The 17,423-nt window shown below is 39.2% G+C and overlaps 1 protein-coding gene across 3 annotated transcripts in view; it reads right to left on the bottom strand.

The window, feature by feature from the left end:
* The window catches only part of RNGTT (RNA guanylyltransferase and 5'-phosphatase), a 128,659-nt gene that overhangs the window by 13,560 nt on the left and 97,676 nt on the right, over positions 1 to 17,423 (bottom strand). For all 3 annotated transcript variants that reach the window (XM_081905565.1, XM_081905566.1, XM_081905564.1), the window contains one exon: positions 12,579 to 12,645. In XM_081905565.1, the coding sequence (XP_081761691.1) occupies positions 12,579 to 12,645 (67 nt within the window). The remainder of the gene's footprint in view (positions 1 to 12,578; positions 12,646 to 17,423) is intronic.

Here is a 17,423-nt window from a genome sequence, read left to right as displayed (position 1 = left end):
TTTCAAACAGATGTTTCGCAACCACGGACTCAGCTAGCATAAAAGTCACACTCAGGAAAATACAACATCCTTTTCTAATCCACAGTGAATATGTTTAAACACAGGAAGAAACTTGAGGCTGTGTAATGACTTGGAAATGAATATTAACTGGCAGTGGCTGCCAAATAAATTTGGTATTTATATACATTTTTTTCCTGTTGGAGCAGGAAAAGGTTGTTAGTGAACCACCTGCTTGATGGAGAAAGAAGGGGGTGAGGGAAGATATTCTGCAGCAGCCAAAGACTTTCACAAACTAGAACTCTCTGTAAGGCTTCGTTGTTGATCATTCTTGCAGTGTTCACAGGATGAGAATAGCAGAAAATTATGTGGTTGCTCTATTTGACTGTGACAATTAAGCAGTATTAACTATCTTATGTACTAACTTGCTTGGTCATTCATTAGCAATCTGGAAGACAAATCTTTCCAGAAAATGCTAACATCTGCCAGTGCAATGGCCTAAATCCATTTTCCCAACAGAAACTGCTGATCAGTTTAAAACAATAAAAAGTTCCCATAATTACTCTAAACATGGAAGGAGGGATGGGGAGCGCAAGAATAAACACTGAGCTAATTATATATACCCTGTATCATTTTAAGTGACTGCTATCTACCATATCACTCACTTATTTTGCAAGCAGTAAAAGCAAGCAAGGTGATAATAATAGGTTAACAGTATAATTCTATACATGCCAGTCTAAAGAAAGTCTCAGTTGAATTCAACTGGCTTACTAGTACCTAGTAAGCAGGTATAGGACTGAAGCGACTACTGCATGATAAACCTAGTGGGAAGACAAAGTGATGTATGGTCATTTGTACATGTTCAGAACAACTTCAACCTGCCCTTTTGCACAGGGAGGACAATTGGACCATTCCCACATGTCTAATTTCTAGTGATTAAAAACTACCTGTATAGCAGGACACATTCAAATTGTGTGCTACTACACTGCTATATTTCCTCCAAAAAAACATGAAGCAGATTGGGTCTTCCATTTTGCTAAGGGTTCTTTCAGCTGCAGAAGAAATCTGAGCAATTCTGTGAATTTATTTTCAAAGAATTAGATTTCCATTTACCGTATTTTTCGCCCTATAGGGTGCACCAGCCCATAGGGCGCACTTATTTTTTTTGGGGGGGGGGGATAAAGGGGAAAAAAATTCCCCCCGAGCCCCAAAGAGCAAAGAAGCCATGACAGCGAGTGGGATGGATTCCGCTAGCTGTCTTGGCTTCGTTTTTAGCCTCAGTGCTGGGGGTCTGGGAGCGAAGGCGAGGTTGCGCTCAACCTCGCCATCGCTCCCGGAGCTTGCTGCTATCCGAAGCCCGGGGAGCGCGGCACTGTAGCCCGCTGCACACCCCGGGCTCAGGGCAGCTATCCGGCAGGCTTGCGGATAGCTGCCCTAAGCCCAGGATGCACAGTGCCGCACTCCCCAGGCTTCGGGCTGCAGGCAGCTATCTGCAAGCCTTCGGAGCCCGTGGGAGTTCCCGCCGGGCTCCGCAGACTTGCGGATAGCTTCCTGAAGCCTGGAGAGCTAGAGGGGTCAGTGTGCACCGACCCCTCTCACTCTCCAGGCTTCAGCGAAAGCCTGCATTCGCCCCATAGGGCGAACACACATTTCCCCTTCATTTTTGGAGGGGGGAAAGTGTGTCCTATAGGGCGAAAAATACGGTACTTCATCCTGCAGTTATCTATTCAGTGAGAACAGAACGATCACTGTATGAGCTACTGCTGGTCCTGCAGTGGTGATACACATCTAATGGAGCCAGAACTGGTAAGGCTAGCAAACCTGCATTTCTGGGATAGTGTTACCATACTACAACTGGAAGAATTCGCCTCACAAATCCTCCTTGGTAGCACTGAATTGACATGCTCTCCACTGAAAAGTACCTCACACAATGTTGAGGAGGAGTAGGTTCACTCAACAATAATCTCAATAATGTCAGAGCTCCTAGTAACTAATGAAACAAATACTTGGCAGGAATAACTAAACAGACATGCAACTCTTTAGCTGCCTAACAGGCTTAAGGTAATAGCTAATGACAATCAATTAGAATGTTGTCCTAAAATATCCTACAATTGTTCAATACTGACCATAAGACTACATGGCTACAAAAATTAAGATGAGGATTTTCTTTGAAGCAAGGAGTACATAAGCAAAACTACCATCAATTTTAGTAAAAATTACCTCAGGTTCTGTGAAGAACCAGAGCCAGTGTGGTATAGTGGTTAGAGTGCTGGACTATGGCCTGGGAGACCAGGGTTCCTAGCTCCACTCAACCATAGGGCTCACCGGGTGACCGTGCTCCAGTTACTGTTTCTCAACCTTATCTACCTCATAATGTTTTCATGAGGATAAGATAGGGAGGGGGAGATGCTGTATTCCACATTGTGCTCCATAGAGGAAATGTAAATGTAACAATAAATAAGTATGTGCTATTATTAGAATGGCTGCAATTCACCCAAAGTTTAGCAGTTTTCTTCACCTAGTTAACAGTCGACACTATTTCTTACAAGAGCAATGCATCTCTTACCATACCTTTTATACAAAAAGGGATCTAAACTAGCTTATGCAATATATTTCAGTTTAGGGGAACAAAAATTAATATTATAAAAGTGAAATAATTCTACCATGGTTAGGCCATGGTTTAGCTTAGCCTGGTTTCCCGACCAGGACTCATGGTTATGCTCTCTTCTAACCGACCATGAGCACTTGTAATTTAAAAATATATATAATTTAATTAGGAAAATTTGAAATAGGAAATCAAGATTGTGGCTTTATGATTGCAGCTTTAATGTATCAACCCAGTAGTAAACAGGATGGATTTCTATCCTTTTCAAGAAAAAATCATCCACAAACAGAAGGAATAAGCAGAAGTATTAGTGTGGATTTCTACTACACAACTTTCTATGAAATTATAGTTCAAAGACATATTTTAAAAAGAAATTAAATCTCTCCCACTAACACAGGAACAGGTAAACTACTATATGATATGTCTGCAATCTACCGGGTATAGGGTGGTATATAAATTCAATAAATAATAATAATATTCACCAATGAATCTCTTCACCTGCAAAACATCTGCCCTTTACTCTTATACACGTGGTTGGCGGTTCGAATCCCCGCGGCGGGGTGCGCTCCCGTTGCTCAGTCCCAGCGCCTGCCAACCTAGCAGTTCGAAAGCACCCCCGGGTGCAAGTAGATAAATAGGTACCGCTTACTAGCGGGAAGGTAAATGGCGTTTCCGTGTGTGGCTCTGGCTCGCCAGAGCAGCTTCGTCACGCTGGCCACGTGACCCGGAGGTGTCTGCAGACAGCGCTGGCTCCCGGCCTCTTAAGTGAGATGAGCGCACAACCCTAGAGTCTGTCAAGACTGGCCCGTACGGGCAGGGGTACCTTTAGCTTTTTTTAAAGATCATTTTAGTCAGCTAAATTGCTGCTTCTACTCACTATCATCCGTCTTTGTGATTTACTGAGGTCTTAGCCTAAAGGCAACTTCATTAATAATTTTTTAAGGGTACACATGAACACATTACCAATGAACATGTCCAACTCATGCATTATATTCAGAATTTGTCAAGGAAGATGGACAGGTTTCCGTTTCCTTATGAGTATGCTTGATGTTTGCACTGTAGAATAAGTGAATTCCCTTTGTAAAGTTTGTAGAATAACTATATATCTTTAAAAAGAGTCATCACACATCAGCAAATGATCTGAATCATAGGCTGAAGCAGGGAATAATTAACACAAGTAGTTTGGCACTTATTCTTAACTTACTAACATACCATAAAACAGTGAAATGCTAGGTATCTGAAATAGTACTTTTCCACTCTGCCTAGCTTCTAAACAGCTAGCTTTATCCAAGTTTTTAAAAATTCAAATGAGAATTTAACACTGGGAACAATTATGCTAATACTGCCAGAAAATGTGTTTGCTTTGTTAAATTGAGCTTCAAAAGCATTTCAATTGAGCACACATTTGTGATTGCAAGTAAGGCCTATTCTTATATCCATTCAAAATGTTTACTTTATTACAGCTTATTACAAATATGCTGTCTAAAATGCAACAGCATGACTCTTCAATTTCTAGTCCATAATTTTATGATAATTGCATGTAATAATATGCATGGGTCGACTTCTATGCCTAACAAAGCCCCAGATTTGTGCGATAGGAGCTCTACTTTCCCCATAGCACAATATTCCCTATATAGGAACATTCTTCAATAAAAAGAGGAAGATTTAATCACATATTTTCAGTTTCCTTTATATTCTCTCATCTGGGTTGTGGCACACTAAAAGAACAAATGCGATCTCAAAAGGCTAATTATGGTATATTTCCAATAGCCAATGTTGGCAACTGAGAAATATGTACTTTATTAAATACCTAGTCACATAAACGTTACTAGGAAACAGATCAGGAACAACTGCAGGCTTATTATTTCAAAATGATACCATCTGAAGGCATATATTTCATTCAGCCAAGATGCAAATTATATTTTATGAGCTGAATTTCCATTTCACTCTTGTATTGTAAAATGTTTTGCCATTTTTGCCTTTGGCTTGCTCATGAAGCCATGGCATTTCCCCCCATCATTCTGAGAACGTTTTCCCATATTATGCTCTTCAAACCAGAATATGAAAAGCAAAGCTGCTCATACATCAGAGGATCCACACAGGCAGGAGCTATATGAGTGTCTCGAGTGCCAGTAGTCATTCAGGCACAGGGAGGGCCTGAGCTTTCCCCTATGGGTGCAAAGACTGCAGGGCACTGTTCCACAGCAGCTCAAGCCTCATTCAGCACAAGGAGACTCACCATAAGAAGCCCTTCGGGTTTACTAGCAAGCTAGCCACCTACATAGCTCCACACAGGCAACGGGGCAATGGGATAAACAAGGAAGAGAAGAAACAACACTGCCTTGGGTGGTGAGGGAAAGCTTCTGCCACATATTGCACCAGAGCAGCCACAAAGATGTTGGACACCATGAACTCCAAATTTCGGCTCACCTGTTTCCTGCAGAAAAGACTTATTCTCTGTGACTCCATGGCCAGAAACACAAATGCACTGCCTGCACCTGAGAACCAGCAGCTTGAAGCAGCAAATGGGAAGCAGGGTGGGAAACTTGTAGCCCTCCAGGTGTTGCTGGACTGCAGCTCCCATCATCCCCGACCATTGGCCACGCTGGCTGGGGTTGATGGGAGTTGGATTCCGGCAGGGTCTGTGGGGCCACCTGTTCTCCATCCCTCCCTGCACACCCATGGACTTTAGCTACACGGTAGTTATTGGAGACGGGAAGAAAAACAATTGAGTGCATCTTACTGCGCAGATTTAATTCTAATAGACTTCCCAATATTTTCCTCAAGAGGCAAAAAAAATGGACAAAATATGCACAGATATATTTTGGGGAGATGGGTGCTAGAAAATAAGGATTGCCTCTGAAGGGTGAGGACAGAAGCCCAAGGTGGGTGGGGCAACATATGTAATTCTTTTTTTAAAAAAAAACCAATTATTTAAATCATAGCAAAATCATAGGCATCCATTTACAAATGCTAACGGCATTACAACAACTGAAAGCGGCATAAGATTGAACATCATTAAACTTGGCTAAATGGCTAATTAAACAATCTATAGCCTTTTAAACTGGGGGTATTTTTTTGTTTGTTATTATGTTTTGTATTTTTATACTGTAAACCATCCTGTGATCCTCAGATGAAGGATGGTATAGAAATTTCCGGTCGGCGCCAGCGTTAATGGCGGTCCTTGCTTCGGAGCTCCGAAGCAGGACTGCTCCGTGAGTTCGGGTCTGACCCGCTACGGCGAGCGGGGGACCCCTAAAATCACAGGCGCTGAAGCCTGTGAACAAGGAGATTCGGTGGGCACCTTTGCACCCCCCGGTATCGCGAAAGAGCCTTTTTAAAGGCTCCGGAGCGGCATCGGGTGTGAGCGCGGTGCTGAGGATCGCAACCCAGCTCACGGAGCGAAGCCGCATCGCCATTGACGGAGAGCGTCGATTCCTTCCTGAAACTACTGATTGGAAACAATACCCGTGAGTAAGAACAATAAATAAAGGGAACGGGACTTTAAAAAGTTGAGAAGATTTGGCTGAAAACGGGAGAGGCAAAAAGTAAGGAAGTCAGCCCCCCGGAGCTACATGATTGACTGAGCAACGAAAAGAGCAAGCTGTGTTTAAAGGGGACGTTTTTATGCTTTTTAAATTGGTTGAACTTGACATCGGAAGAGGACCTCCCCCCCCAACGAGCAGAAGAGGGGGGGAAGAAATTTGACTTAATTTTATCTGCTCAAGAAGGGAGACTTGAATGGGAAACCTTCCACTGCCGATACTCTGGTCAGGCTGCCGGGGAAGAGAGCGCCTGAAGTGAGCTGTCAAAATTTGATTTGAGGATACAAAGTAAGATTTGTCTGATATAAAATAACGGGATTTTAGCGGACAAAAACTGTAACTTTCAAACTGCAAAAAGTAGGGTTTGTATTTGGACTTTCGCTTTTGGAACTTTGCATGGCTACTTCTTTCCCTGTTTCTTTGTTTCCGTATTGGATATAATGTACTCCCTCTAGAGGCTTAAAAGAGAGACTGTTGCATTGAGATATAAACAGTGGGATTTTCCAGCTGCAACTGTTCCTGTGAGAACGACCTTGAGATATGAGCGGCCCACTGGATGAAATATCAACAAGATCAAAGGCAAAACAGGCTCAGGCTCAAAAGAAAAGAGGCTCCTTGACAGGAGCAACAGCAACACAGGACAGAACAACAACGGTATCAATGGATTCCATGACACAGGCTCTACTCAAGATAAATGAATCTTTAGAATCGCTTACTAGGCAATCTACAGAGAATTCCAAAAAACTGACGGAATTGACAACAAGACTGGATTTGAATACGACAATTATATCGACCAATACAGATTCTATAAATCGATTAATTCAAGAAAGTGCAGAGACGAGGAAAATAGCCGAAAACGCGAGGACCACGGCCGAGGAAACCAAAGGGAAATTTGTCCCTATTGCAAGGAAGGTTCATGAGCATGATGAAGCCCTGGCCCTTATGGAACTCGAGAGGAAAGGCAAGAATTTGAAATTGAGACTGGTACCTGAGGAGGAGGAGGACAAGCTTGGGGAATTCCTTACAGATAAGTTTCAAGAATTTTGGAGTGAAGAGTTGGGAGAAGAGGAAGAGGAATTCACAATAACTACAGCCTTCCGGATTGGAAGAAAGCAAGGCAAGAAGCCAAGGGATTGTTTAATAACTTTTAGATCCAAGGAAGAGAGAGATAAAATATTGAACTTACATTTCCAGAAGGCATTGGTTATTAAAAATTCCCAGATACAGATCTTCAAGGATATTCCCAGATACTTTTTGGAGGTGAGAACACAATTTAAAGACTTAGTCGGAATTTTAAAACAAAACAACATTCAATTCAGGTGGGAATTCCCACAAGGATTGTCCTTTAACTTCAAAGGGAAGAAAATTAAAATAAAAACAATTCAAGATAAAGAACACTTCTTGGAGAGGAATCTTGAGGACTTCCAGAAAGGAACTGTAGAGGGGGGAACACTGGACATTACCAACCTATCGTTTGGATTGAACCAAGCACCGACGGACGAGGAACAAGAACTTGGAGCAGTGGGTGGGAAAAGTACCCAATAATAAAAATGTCTCTGCAACTTCTGAGTTGGAACTGTAATGGTCTAAACCATCCCCGAAAAAGAGATCAAGTTTTTTATATATTAAAGAAAGAACAATTAGATATAATTTGTTTGCAAGAAACCCATATTGCCAGGATACACAGGAAACTTCTGATAAATAAGAGATTAGGACTGGAATTTATTTCCTCGGACAAAGTCAAGAAAAGAGGGGTGGTGATTTATGCCAAGGAAAAATGGGAACCAAAAATGATTTTCAAAGATGATGAAGGAAGATACCTGGCAGTAGAAATTCAAATTCAAGGAGAAAAGATCTTAATTGTTGGAGTTTACGCACCCAATGAGGGGAAGGCAGAGTTCTTCAAGAAGTTGCATGAGACTCTAATGGACTTTATGGACTTTAAAATTATAATGATGGGAGACTTCAACGGAGTTGTCTCCACAAACATGGACAAGGCACAAAGACAAGTAATATCTAAAGATGGGAGACTACCAAAGACCTTTTTCGAACTCACTGACACCATGGACTTGATTGACATTTGGAGAACTAGGAACCCTCTGGAAAGAGAGGGTACCTTTTTCTCGGAAGCAAAAATGACCTGGACTAGAATTGATCAAATTTGGATTTCTAGCAGTCTGGCACCAAGAGTGAAAAAAACAGAAATCTGCACAAAAACCTGCTCCGACCATAATGCAGTCAAGATGGAAATGAAGTTAACAACGGCTGGAACCTTCAGATGGAGAATGAATGACACCCTATTTAGAGATGAAGAAATTTACCAAAAGGCCCAAAAAATATTGAAGGATTACTTTGAGATAAATTTGAGAACGGAGGTGGAAAAAAGAATAGTATGGGACGCAAGCAAGGCCGTGATGCGTGGATTCCTAATTCAGCAAAACTCTATAAAAAGGAAGAAACAAAATGAGAGGAAGGAAAAGATTTTGAACCAGATAAAGGAAGGAGAAAAGAAATTGAGATCCAAACCGAAGTCTCATGAGATTCTAAGAGAAATAAAGTACCACCAGACGCAATATATGGAACTGATGAATCAGGAAATAGAATGGAAGATAAAGCAAATGAGACAAAGGACATTTGAATCGGCAGATAAATGTGGGAAACTGCTGTCATGGCAATTGAAAAAGAGGCAAAAGTTAAACACGGTGACATCCCTGGAAATAGATGGGAAAATTATCAACAAACCAAATGAAATAAGCAACTGTTTTCAAAGTTTCTTCAAAAAACTTTATGCACATGGGCCTACAAATGAACAAGAAATAGAAGACTTTGTTAAAAAATATGGACTATCAAAGATTTCAGAGCAAAATAAAAGGATTTTGAATGAAAAAATTACAGAACAAGAAATAGAGGGTGCCATCCAGAATACGAAATTGGGGAAATCACCAGGACCAGATGGTTTGACTGCAAAATACTACAAAGATCTTAAAGAATGGCTAATACAGCCATTGAAGGAAGTATGCAACCAGATATTAGAGGGGAAAAAGGCTCCCGAATCGTGGAAAGATGCATTTATCTCACTTATACCGAAGACAGAAACTGAGAAACACCAAGTTAAAAACTACCGCCCTATATCACTTCTGAATGTGGATTATAAAATTTTTGCAGACGTTCTAGCAAAAAGATTTAAGAGAGTTTTGATGGAGGAGATTCATAAGAACCAAACAGGCTTTCTCCCAGGGAGACATATGTCAGAAAATGTGAGGAACATTATAGACATCTTGGAGATGCTAGAGGTGGACATTAATAGAAAGGCAGTTCTGATCTTTGTGGACGCGGAGAAGGCCTTTGACAATATTTCTTGGAAATTTATGAAGAAGAATCTCCATGGGATGGGGGTAGGCCAAGGGTTTGAAAACGGTATAGGTGCAATATATTCTGAACAAAGAGCGAAATTAATTGTGAACAATGTGGTAATGGAGGAAATACCAATAGAGAAAGGCACACGACAGGGATGCCCTATATCCCCTTTACTGTTTATATCGGTCCTGGAGGTTTTATTAAACATGATTAGGAAGGACCAGCTGGTAAAAGGAATACAGGTCGGATCTAAACAATATAAGTTAAGGGCATTTGCAGATGATTTAGTGCTAACTCTGCAACAGCCAGAAGCTAGTACCAAAAGAGTTCTAGAATTAATGGAGATATTCGGCCAGGTCGCAGGATTTAAATTGAACAAACAGAAAACAAAGGTGCTGGAAAAAAATCTAACAAAAGAGGAGAAAGATAGGTTTCAAAGTGAAACTGGGTTGGAAATAGAAAAAAAGGTTAAGTACCTGGGGGTAAACTTGACATCAAAAAATGTGAATCTATTTAAAGACAACTATGAAAAATGTTGGACAGAAGTTAAGAAAGATCTAGACATATGGTCTAGGCTGAAACTTTCCTTGTTAGGCCGAATTGCTGTTATCAAGATGAATGTATTGCCAAGAATGTTGTTTTTATTTCAGACGTTGCAGATTCTAGACAAAATGGACTGTTTCAAGAGGTGGCAGAAAGACATATCCAAATTTGTCTGGCAGGGCAAAAAGCCCAGAATAAAATTTAAGATCTTAACTGATGCAAAAGATAGAGGGGGCTTTGCCCTGCCAGACTTAAGACTTTATTATGAATCAGCAGCTTTTTGCTGGTTGAAGCAATGGCTACTTCTTGAAGACACAGACATTCTTGATCTGGAAGGATATGACAATAGTTTTGGTTGGCATGCATATTTGTGGTATGACAAGGTAAAGGTGTATAAAAGTTTTAAGAACCATATTGTCAGGAAAGCACTGTACAATGTTTGGAATAGATATAAGGATTTATTGGAAAGTAAAACCCCCAGGTGGTTGTCACCAATGGAAGCGAAAGCAGTGAAAAAAATTAATATGGACTCTAATTGGCCTAAGTACTGTGAAATTTTAGAATATGATGGTGAAAGACTGAAGCTACAAAGCTTTGAGAAGCTAAAGCATAAAGTTCGAGACTGGCTACACTACCGTCAGATAAATGAGGTGTTTAAACAGGACAGGAAACTTGGTTTTCAGAAGGAGAGGTCGAAGTTAGAAACAGAATTGCTAGAATCCAATACTAAAAACCTATCTAAAATGTATAATTTGCTGCTGAAATGGAATACACAGGATGAAACAGTGAAATCAGCTATGATTAAATGGGCACAGGATATTGGTCATGACATTATGTTTGACGACTGGGAACAGTTATGGACCACCGGTGTTAAATTTACGGCATGTAATGCCCTGAAAGAGAATATAATGAAAATGATCTATAGGTGGTACATGACCCCAGTCAAACTTGCAAAGATTTACCATTTGCCCAATAACAAATGTTGGAAATGTAATGAGGCTGAAGGTACCTTTTACCATCTTTGGTCGACCTGCCCAAAGATTAAGGCCTACTGGGAAATGATCTATAATGAAATTAAGAAAGTCCTTAAGTGGACATTTGTAAAGAAACCGGAGGCTTTTCTCTTGGGCATGGTCGGCCAACTGGTATCAAAGAAGGATAAGACATTTTTTATGTATGCAACTACAGCAGCAAGAATCCTGTTGGCAAAGTATTGGAAGATGCAAGAATTACCTACTCTGGAAGAATGGCAATCGAAGGTGATCGAATATATGGGACTGGCAGAGATGACCGGCAGAATCCGTGACCAGAGGAAAGAGACAGTGGAGGAGGACTGGGGGAAATTTAAAGTATATCTAAAAAATCACTGCAAAATTGTGGACTGATAAGATGTTAAGGGGTAAGAAACAAAGAACTACAGCTGTAAATCTTAAACTTTAAGGAAATTCAAAAGGGACTTAATCAAAGACTGATTGATGAGTTGCTCGAAAAAATGGTAAAATAAGGATGTGGCGAAGGGAAGGCATGGGGAAGTCAATTTTTGTTGTCTGTTTTTGATGTTTGTGTTTGTTTTGTATTGTTATTAATATCTGTAAAAACTAATAAAAATATTTAAAAAAAAAAAAGAAATTTTAATGATTTTGACGATAATATTATTATTATTATGGTTGTGTAATTTTAAGTCCTTAATTTACATGCTAATACATGCACCTGGGTGCTTTTAACTATTTAGTGACCTAATAAACCAAGGTTTAAACAATCATCTACCAGAGATCTCAGCTTAAATTATGTTTAATGTTAACCATGGTTTAGAGTTATGTGCACAGACTAATATATATGTGGAGTTAGGATTTTTTGTCACAATATGCTTCACTTTGCACTAGCATGGAACTGCATTTGCTATTTTGTTGCCTAGTCACCCAGTTTGGAGAAAATGATTTGGAACACTTCACAATATCTCCCTGCAGACACAAATGTTTGCTTTTTAAAAAACCAGCCTAAATGATTTGGTGTCATCTGTACACTTGGTCACTACAATGGACCAAATGGATTTTATATAGCATACGTAGTACATGATATTATATTTGAAGGTGACTTTTATATAGCATTTTGAGACTGAAGCATAAACTAAAATGCCTCCCATAGAAACCTGTATCAGCCCCCAAATGCAAGTTTGCAGCTCTACAAATCAGCAAGAACTGCAACATTCCAAGAAAGCAATAAAGCTCATGAATGTTTGAAAACATCCACCTTCTGAAGTACTGAAGAATATATACATCCTAAAATGTTTTACAAATGTTACATTGCTAATATGGCTGAGAAAGTTTGGCAAATATTTTTTCCCAACTTTATTAGAGATACAACTAAGCAATCACAAGAGGAAGTGAAACAGAAACAAAAAATTAGTAGTAAATATTATTGCAGCTAAAGCAACAACACAGTGTTACTGCTTCAGAATATGTTAACGAAGGCAAAAGAATTGCACTGAAAGTTTTACCAACACACACACAGAGACAGTTCAGTTCTCTTACCTTAATTTGTGCAAAAGGAGTGTCTAAACTTCCAACATAAAGCAGTCCAACATTCTGCGGAAGAAGCCTAGAAAAGAAAATGCATTTTAAGAAATGTCTGTTCAGTGTTACATGCCTTGCTAAGAGCAGGAGAAATGACTAAATACACGTAAGAAAAGCTGATTTCTTAATAATACAGTACTCCTGTTGCTGAAAGCAAGTAATGCAACAGTAAATCAATAAAATGTCTTAACAACAAGAACCTCAAAATAATGACGCATGCATACACACACACACACAAAATCAACACACTGGAAAAATGAATATATTTCCCCCCTTCTCCCCTGCCCAAACTGTTCTGGGGGGTTGAGGAACCCCCTGGAATACAACAGAGGGACCACAGGGGAGGAGGAGTAGTCCTGTTGCACAAGGCAGGTGTTGTCCACTGTCATCAGCCCATATGCTGATTCAGAATACACAGGATGTTCTCTCTTATTTTGGTGAATATTCCTGCCTCATGAAGTCTCACAAGTCATCTAAAAATTAATACTATAGACCAGTGCAGCAAATGTCTGAAATTGTATAACTTTATCTGCATCATTAGTAACATTTGAGTTTCTCACCTGTATCTGTAAACATGCAGTACAATTACAATGCTAACACTGACATAGATACAGAATTATAGGTTTATTACAACCCAATCAATATTAGCTACTCAGCCTGAAAGCATTAATTCTTTATCCAGTATCTAGCTACAAACAGAAATGTCTTTGCCAAAGCAAAAAACCATAAAAAGTCCTTATCAACTATTTTTTGTCTAGTTAGAATAAGGTTGCCTCTGTAGATTGCAGAAGTACCATTTTAGCAATAAGTCATCTCTAAAACTTTGGATGCTTTATTTGTTTAGTCACTCTCATAGTAATACAGTCATTAGGACAGTTTAGAATATTTTCCCAAACAGTAAGAAAGACTGTTTGGGAAAATAGTCTAAACTGTCCTAATGTAAGAAGTTGCATATTTTTGGCAAAACAAGCACCAGGCATCATTTAAGTGCCATTTAAAGATCTATTATTTCAAATTGCTTCACAAATTGAATACTGTAAAGTGCATCAAGGCAGCAGTCGATGTTCTAATGATCAACATTTCAAGATAACTTAAGGTTTGATGGACTTCTGCAGAGGGCAGTATTTTCCTGAAAGGGCACATTTTTGCTAAGCATGTTTTGTATGAGTGTTTTATTCAGCAATGCAAAGCATAATATTAAATAGTTTTTTTATGAAAAGTAAACACCAGGTTTACTTCTCAGTTACAATGGTTGCCTCTTCAGTTTAGGGCAATGTTCACAGGAGATGTGCATGAACACTTGAGGTTGATAGCAGTTCAAGTTTAAGGGAAATTGCAATATCATTGTTTATTATTGATAAACATAGGACAGGTGTTCGTTGTTATTTATTTAGATGCGCCCCTGGGGAGTCGCAAGTTGTTAACAGGAAGCAAATGAGTATGTGTCATAATTAGGGTGGACGTTGCCCAGATGTTTTCTGCAGCACTTTTTAAAATGGTTTAGTATTGCCATTTGCAGTCATTTGAACATTTTCTATAAATATATGCCAGTTGGTTAAGCTTTTGGTCAAAGTTATTGTTTCATTTTTATTACAGTTTGTGAAATATGTGAAAAAGGATGCCTAGATAATCCTGTAGCATGTCCTTACCCGCAATTGATAGATTTCCTATAGTGTGTTGAGCATTTTGTTCCGCCTATTTATAAATTATTCAAATAATTGATCTTCTCTTATTCCTTTGGGATATGATTGCACAGTCTAATCGCCACTGCTGTTAGATTCCCCTCGCCTCCCAGTGAACTCTCAATTCTCTCTCTCCATTTCATCTCTTTGTAAAGTTGTTTTTATCCAGTTGTGGATTGGGGATATGGAAACTATTCATGGGGTTTCCACAGTATTTAAAAGTGACTTTGGACTGACACATTTCAATTCCTTTGCCCCCTCTCTAGTTTATGAATGAGATAATAAAAAATGCTTTGAAAAACAGCATTTGAAATCTTCCGTATCCTTGTATATTTTAGAATTATATTCTAATATTATCCCTTTCTCCTGTCTCCCATGACTCAATACTTTATTCATCCTAATGGCTACGTCCTCATAGTTTATATTATTCTAATACAGACCTTTTCCCCGCCTCAGTGCAAATGTATCAAGACAAATGTGTTTGAGCATATGTAGTCCAAAAAAGCTGTAGGCTTTGGCTGCAGTATTGAAATAAGAAGTTTTGCTATCTGTAGCTCTGCCTTTGTGTAAGTAAAGTATTGTTGCAACATAATCCTCTACACAACTTCTTCAAATGCTACCTTATCAAACGCCAGTCTTGTATATATCCACTTGGCAGCACACTCAGTGCATGTAACAATTGCCATGTGAATCGTTTGTTTTTAAGGCCTTGTTTTAACTTGCTGTTGCTGTCCCTATTGGAAACATGCTATTTTTGTTATCCAAACTCTGGTCCGCTTTCTCCACTAGCCTGTGCTGCTCCACATTTACAGAAAGTGTTATGATGTAGTATGTGTCATTTTGGAACAGATTCTTAGGTAAGAGGATGGTATTCCAGGGCAGGGATTGAGAAAAAGAAACACAAAATTTGAGAAGCTAGAGGAGGTGAAAATTCTATTAAAGCAAATAGAGTATTTATATTAGGGTTGTCAAGCCACTCATGCAAGGCCTTCCAGTTGTGCAACCAAACTTCCCCTCCCTCTCATCTTCCCATGCCCCCTCCCCCCAAATCTACTCCCAATGGATGAGGAAAATCCCATTGGGCTGTGTGAGGCTGCTGGGCAAAACCTTGCTGGGCAAAATCTTGCCAAAATCACACAAGAACTTGCGAAGTGCACAAATCCTGCCTGAAATGGGCACTGATGGTGGTGGTGAGATGGACTATGCAGACGGGAGAATGGCATAGGATTGTGACACCCCCTTCCCATTTCCTGTCTTAATAAGGCTTACTTGAGTTTTCAAATCTAAGCAGCTTTTTATAAACTCATTTTGTTCCACATGCAATGACAAGGATGATCACTTTGGATTTAGGGGTGCTTAAAGCATCTAGGAAACCTATCTCTTTCAATTCAGTTGGAAAAATATGGAATAAACTGCTATATTACAACAAATATACTTCTAAGTTTACTATGCTTAACCATTATGCTTTCAATTAGGTAAGGAACAAAAGAAAACAATTAAAACTGAAATCCTACATTCACTAACCAGGAAGAAAGGCTCACTGAACTCAATGGATCTATTTCCAAGTAGACACATACAGAATTACACTGTGAGATGCATACAAAATAATTTCTCCAAATTTGTGTAAACAAATAAAATGCACCTATCAGATGGTGCCTGATAACTGATTGTTCAGTTTGGTACCATAATGACCTCATTGCACTTGATTGAGGATTTCTACTTAATTTAAATTATTCATGATAAAACTGTACTACAAAGAAATTGCCTTGTCTACCTCAGACATCACCCCAAAGATCTAACTCACACTGGATGATAATAAACATTTTCCATCTTTATTTTTTGCTTAAAAACTGGTCAATGAGATAATAATTCATATTTCACTTGGCCAATTAAGATTCCCTTCTCAATATTATCAGTGAGTATCATAAGTAATCAGCCTTTAGGGTATTCACAGTATTGTGCATTCCAATTTGTTTCACACCACTGAAGCAAAACAATTTACATTCCTCATTGCAGAAAGACTCCAAGATGCCATTAATTCCCCTTTCCAGCTAAATGCTGGTCCAACCAGGTCATTTGCTCTGCTCTGGGATGCTATAAAAGCAGTAATTTGTGGCCTGTGTATTAATAATGTTGGCATGCCAAAACAAAAACAAAAACTTTGGGAAATGGCAAACTCAGCTCAATTAACAAAATAATGCATTTAGAAAATAAGCATTAAAATACACAGGCAGTAAAAAGTCACACCCTAATCCATTTTTATTCTATTTGATCTATACCTTATCACTGAATCATTAAATTATAGCATGAGCAATACAGATGGAAACCCATTTAAATCCATGGCACAGCCCACACGCCTACATTAACAAAAAGCTGTTTTCTTTAAAAGGACAATGAAAAAAAAAGCATTATTGAGTGGCTAGTCACTAAAAACATGCACTTTCAGAAATGTACAGGCTATAACTAAATCTGATACTTTGTAGAAACTTATTTAAAACTATAAGATAAAAAAGAAAAATGTATTTTTATAAGCCCAATTTGGCACCAGATGTTAAAATCCTAAATTGCCAAGTATAAAATAAACCTTTTCCCCATCTGAGCTAGAACAAAAGGAAATGCACTTTAAAAATGTTCAAGATACTTAAATGGTTGGCATCTCCATCTAAGAAGGTGAAGCATACCTTCCATACTGGGGGGGGGGTCATTTTCCCCAAACTATCCAACATTTGTCCAGTATGTCTGGAAATTTCACATACTCAAGACTGATTTGGTTGCATTCTTCACTGTCTCTTCTGCTTGATTATACACTGTAGTAGTGAACAAAAATGCTAACAGGTTGTTTACTGATGCAAGTTCAGTAGTCATCTATGAGGTAGTACTTCTGCCCTTCTCTTGAGGGGAGAGAGTTCTCCCTTTATACATGCCTCAAGAGATAGATGACATGAACCTTTCTGCTCAGTTCCTACAGGATGTAAGACTGCACGGAATGACTACTCAAAGATCATCACTTGCAAGGAAGAAGTTGTTTTTCTTCTTTGAGTGAGAAGTCCACAATTGGAGCCTTAGATGCCAGATCCCGGGGTTGAGTTCCAAACCCCAATATGTGTAGGCACAGAACCAT

The sequence above is a fragment of the Podarcis melisellensis genome (genome assembly GCF_964234715.1).
Source record: "Podarcis melisellensis genome assembly, chromosome: 3".
In the NCBI taxonomy this organism is placed as follows: Eukaryota; Metazoa; Chordata; class Lepidosauria; order Squamata; family Lacertidae; genus Podarcis; species Podarcis melisellensis.
The sequence above is the reverse complement of the archived record's forward strand: the minus strand, read 5'-3'. Positions and strand labels throughout refer to the sequence as shown.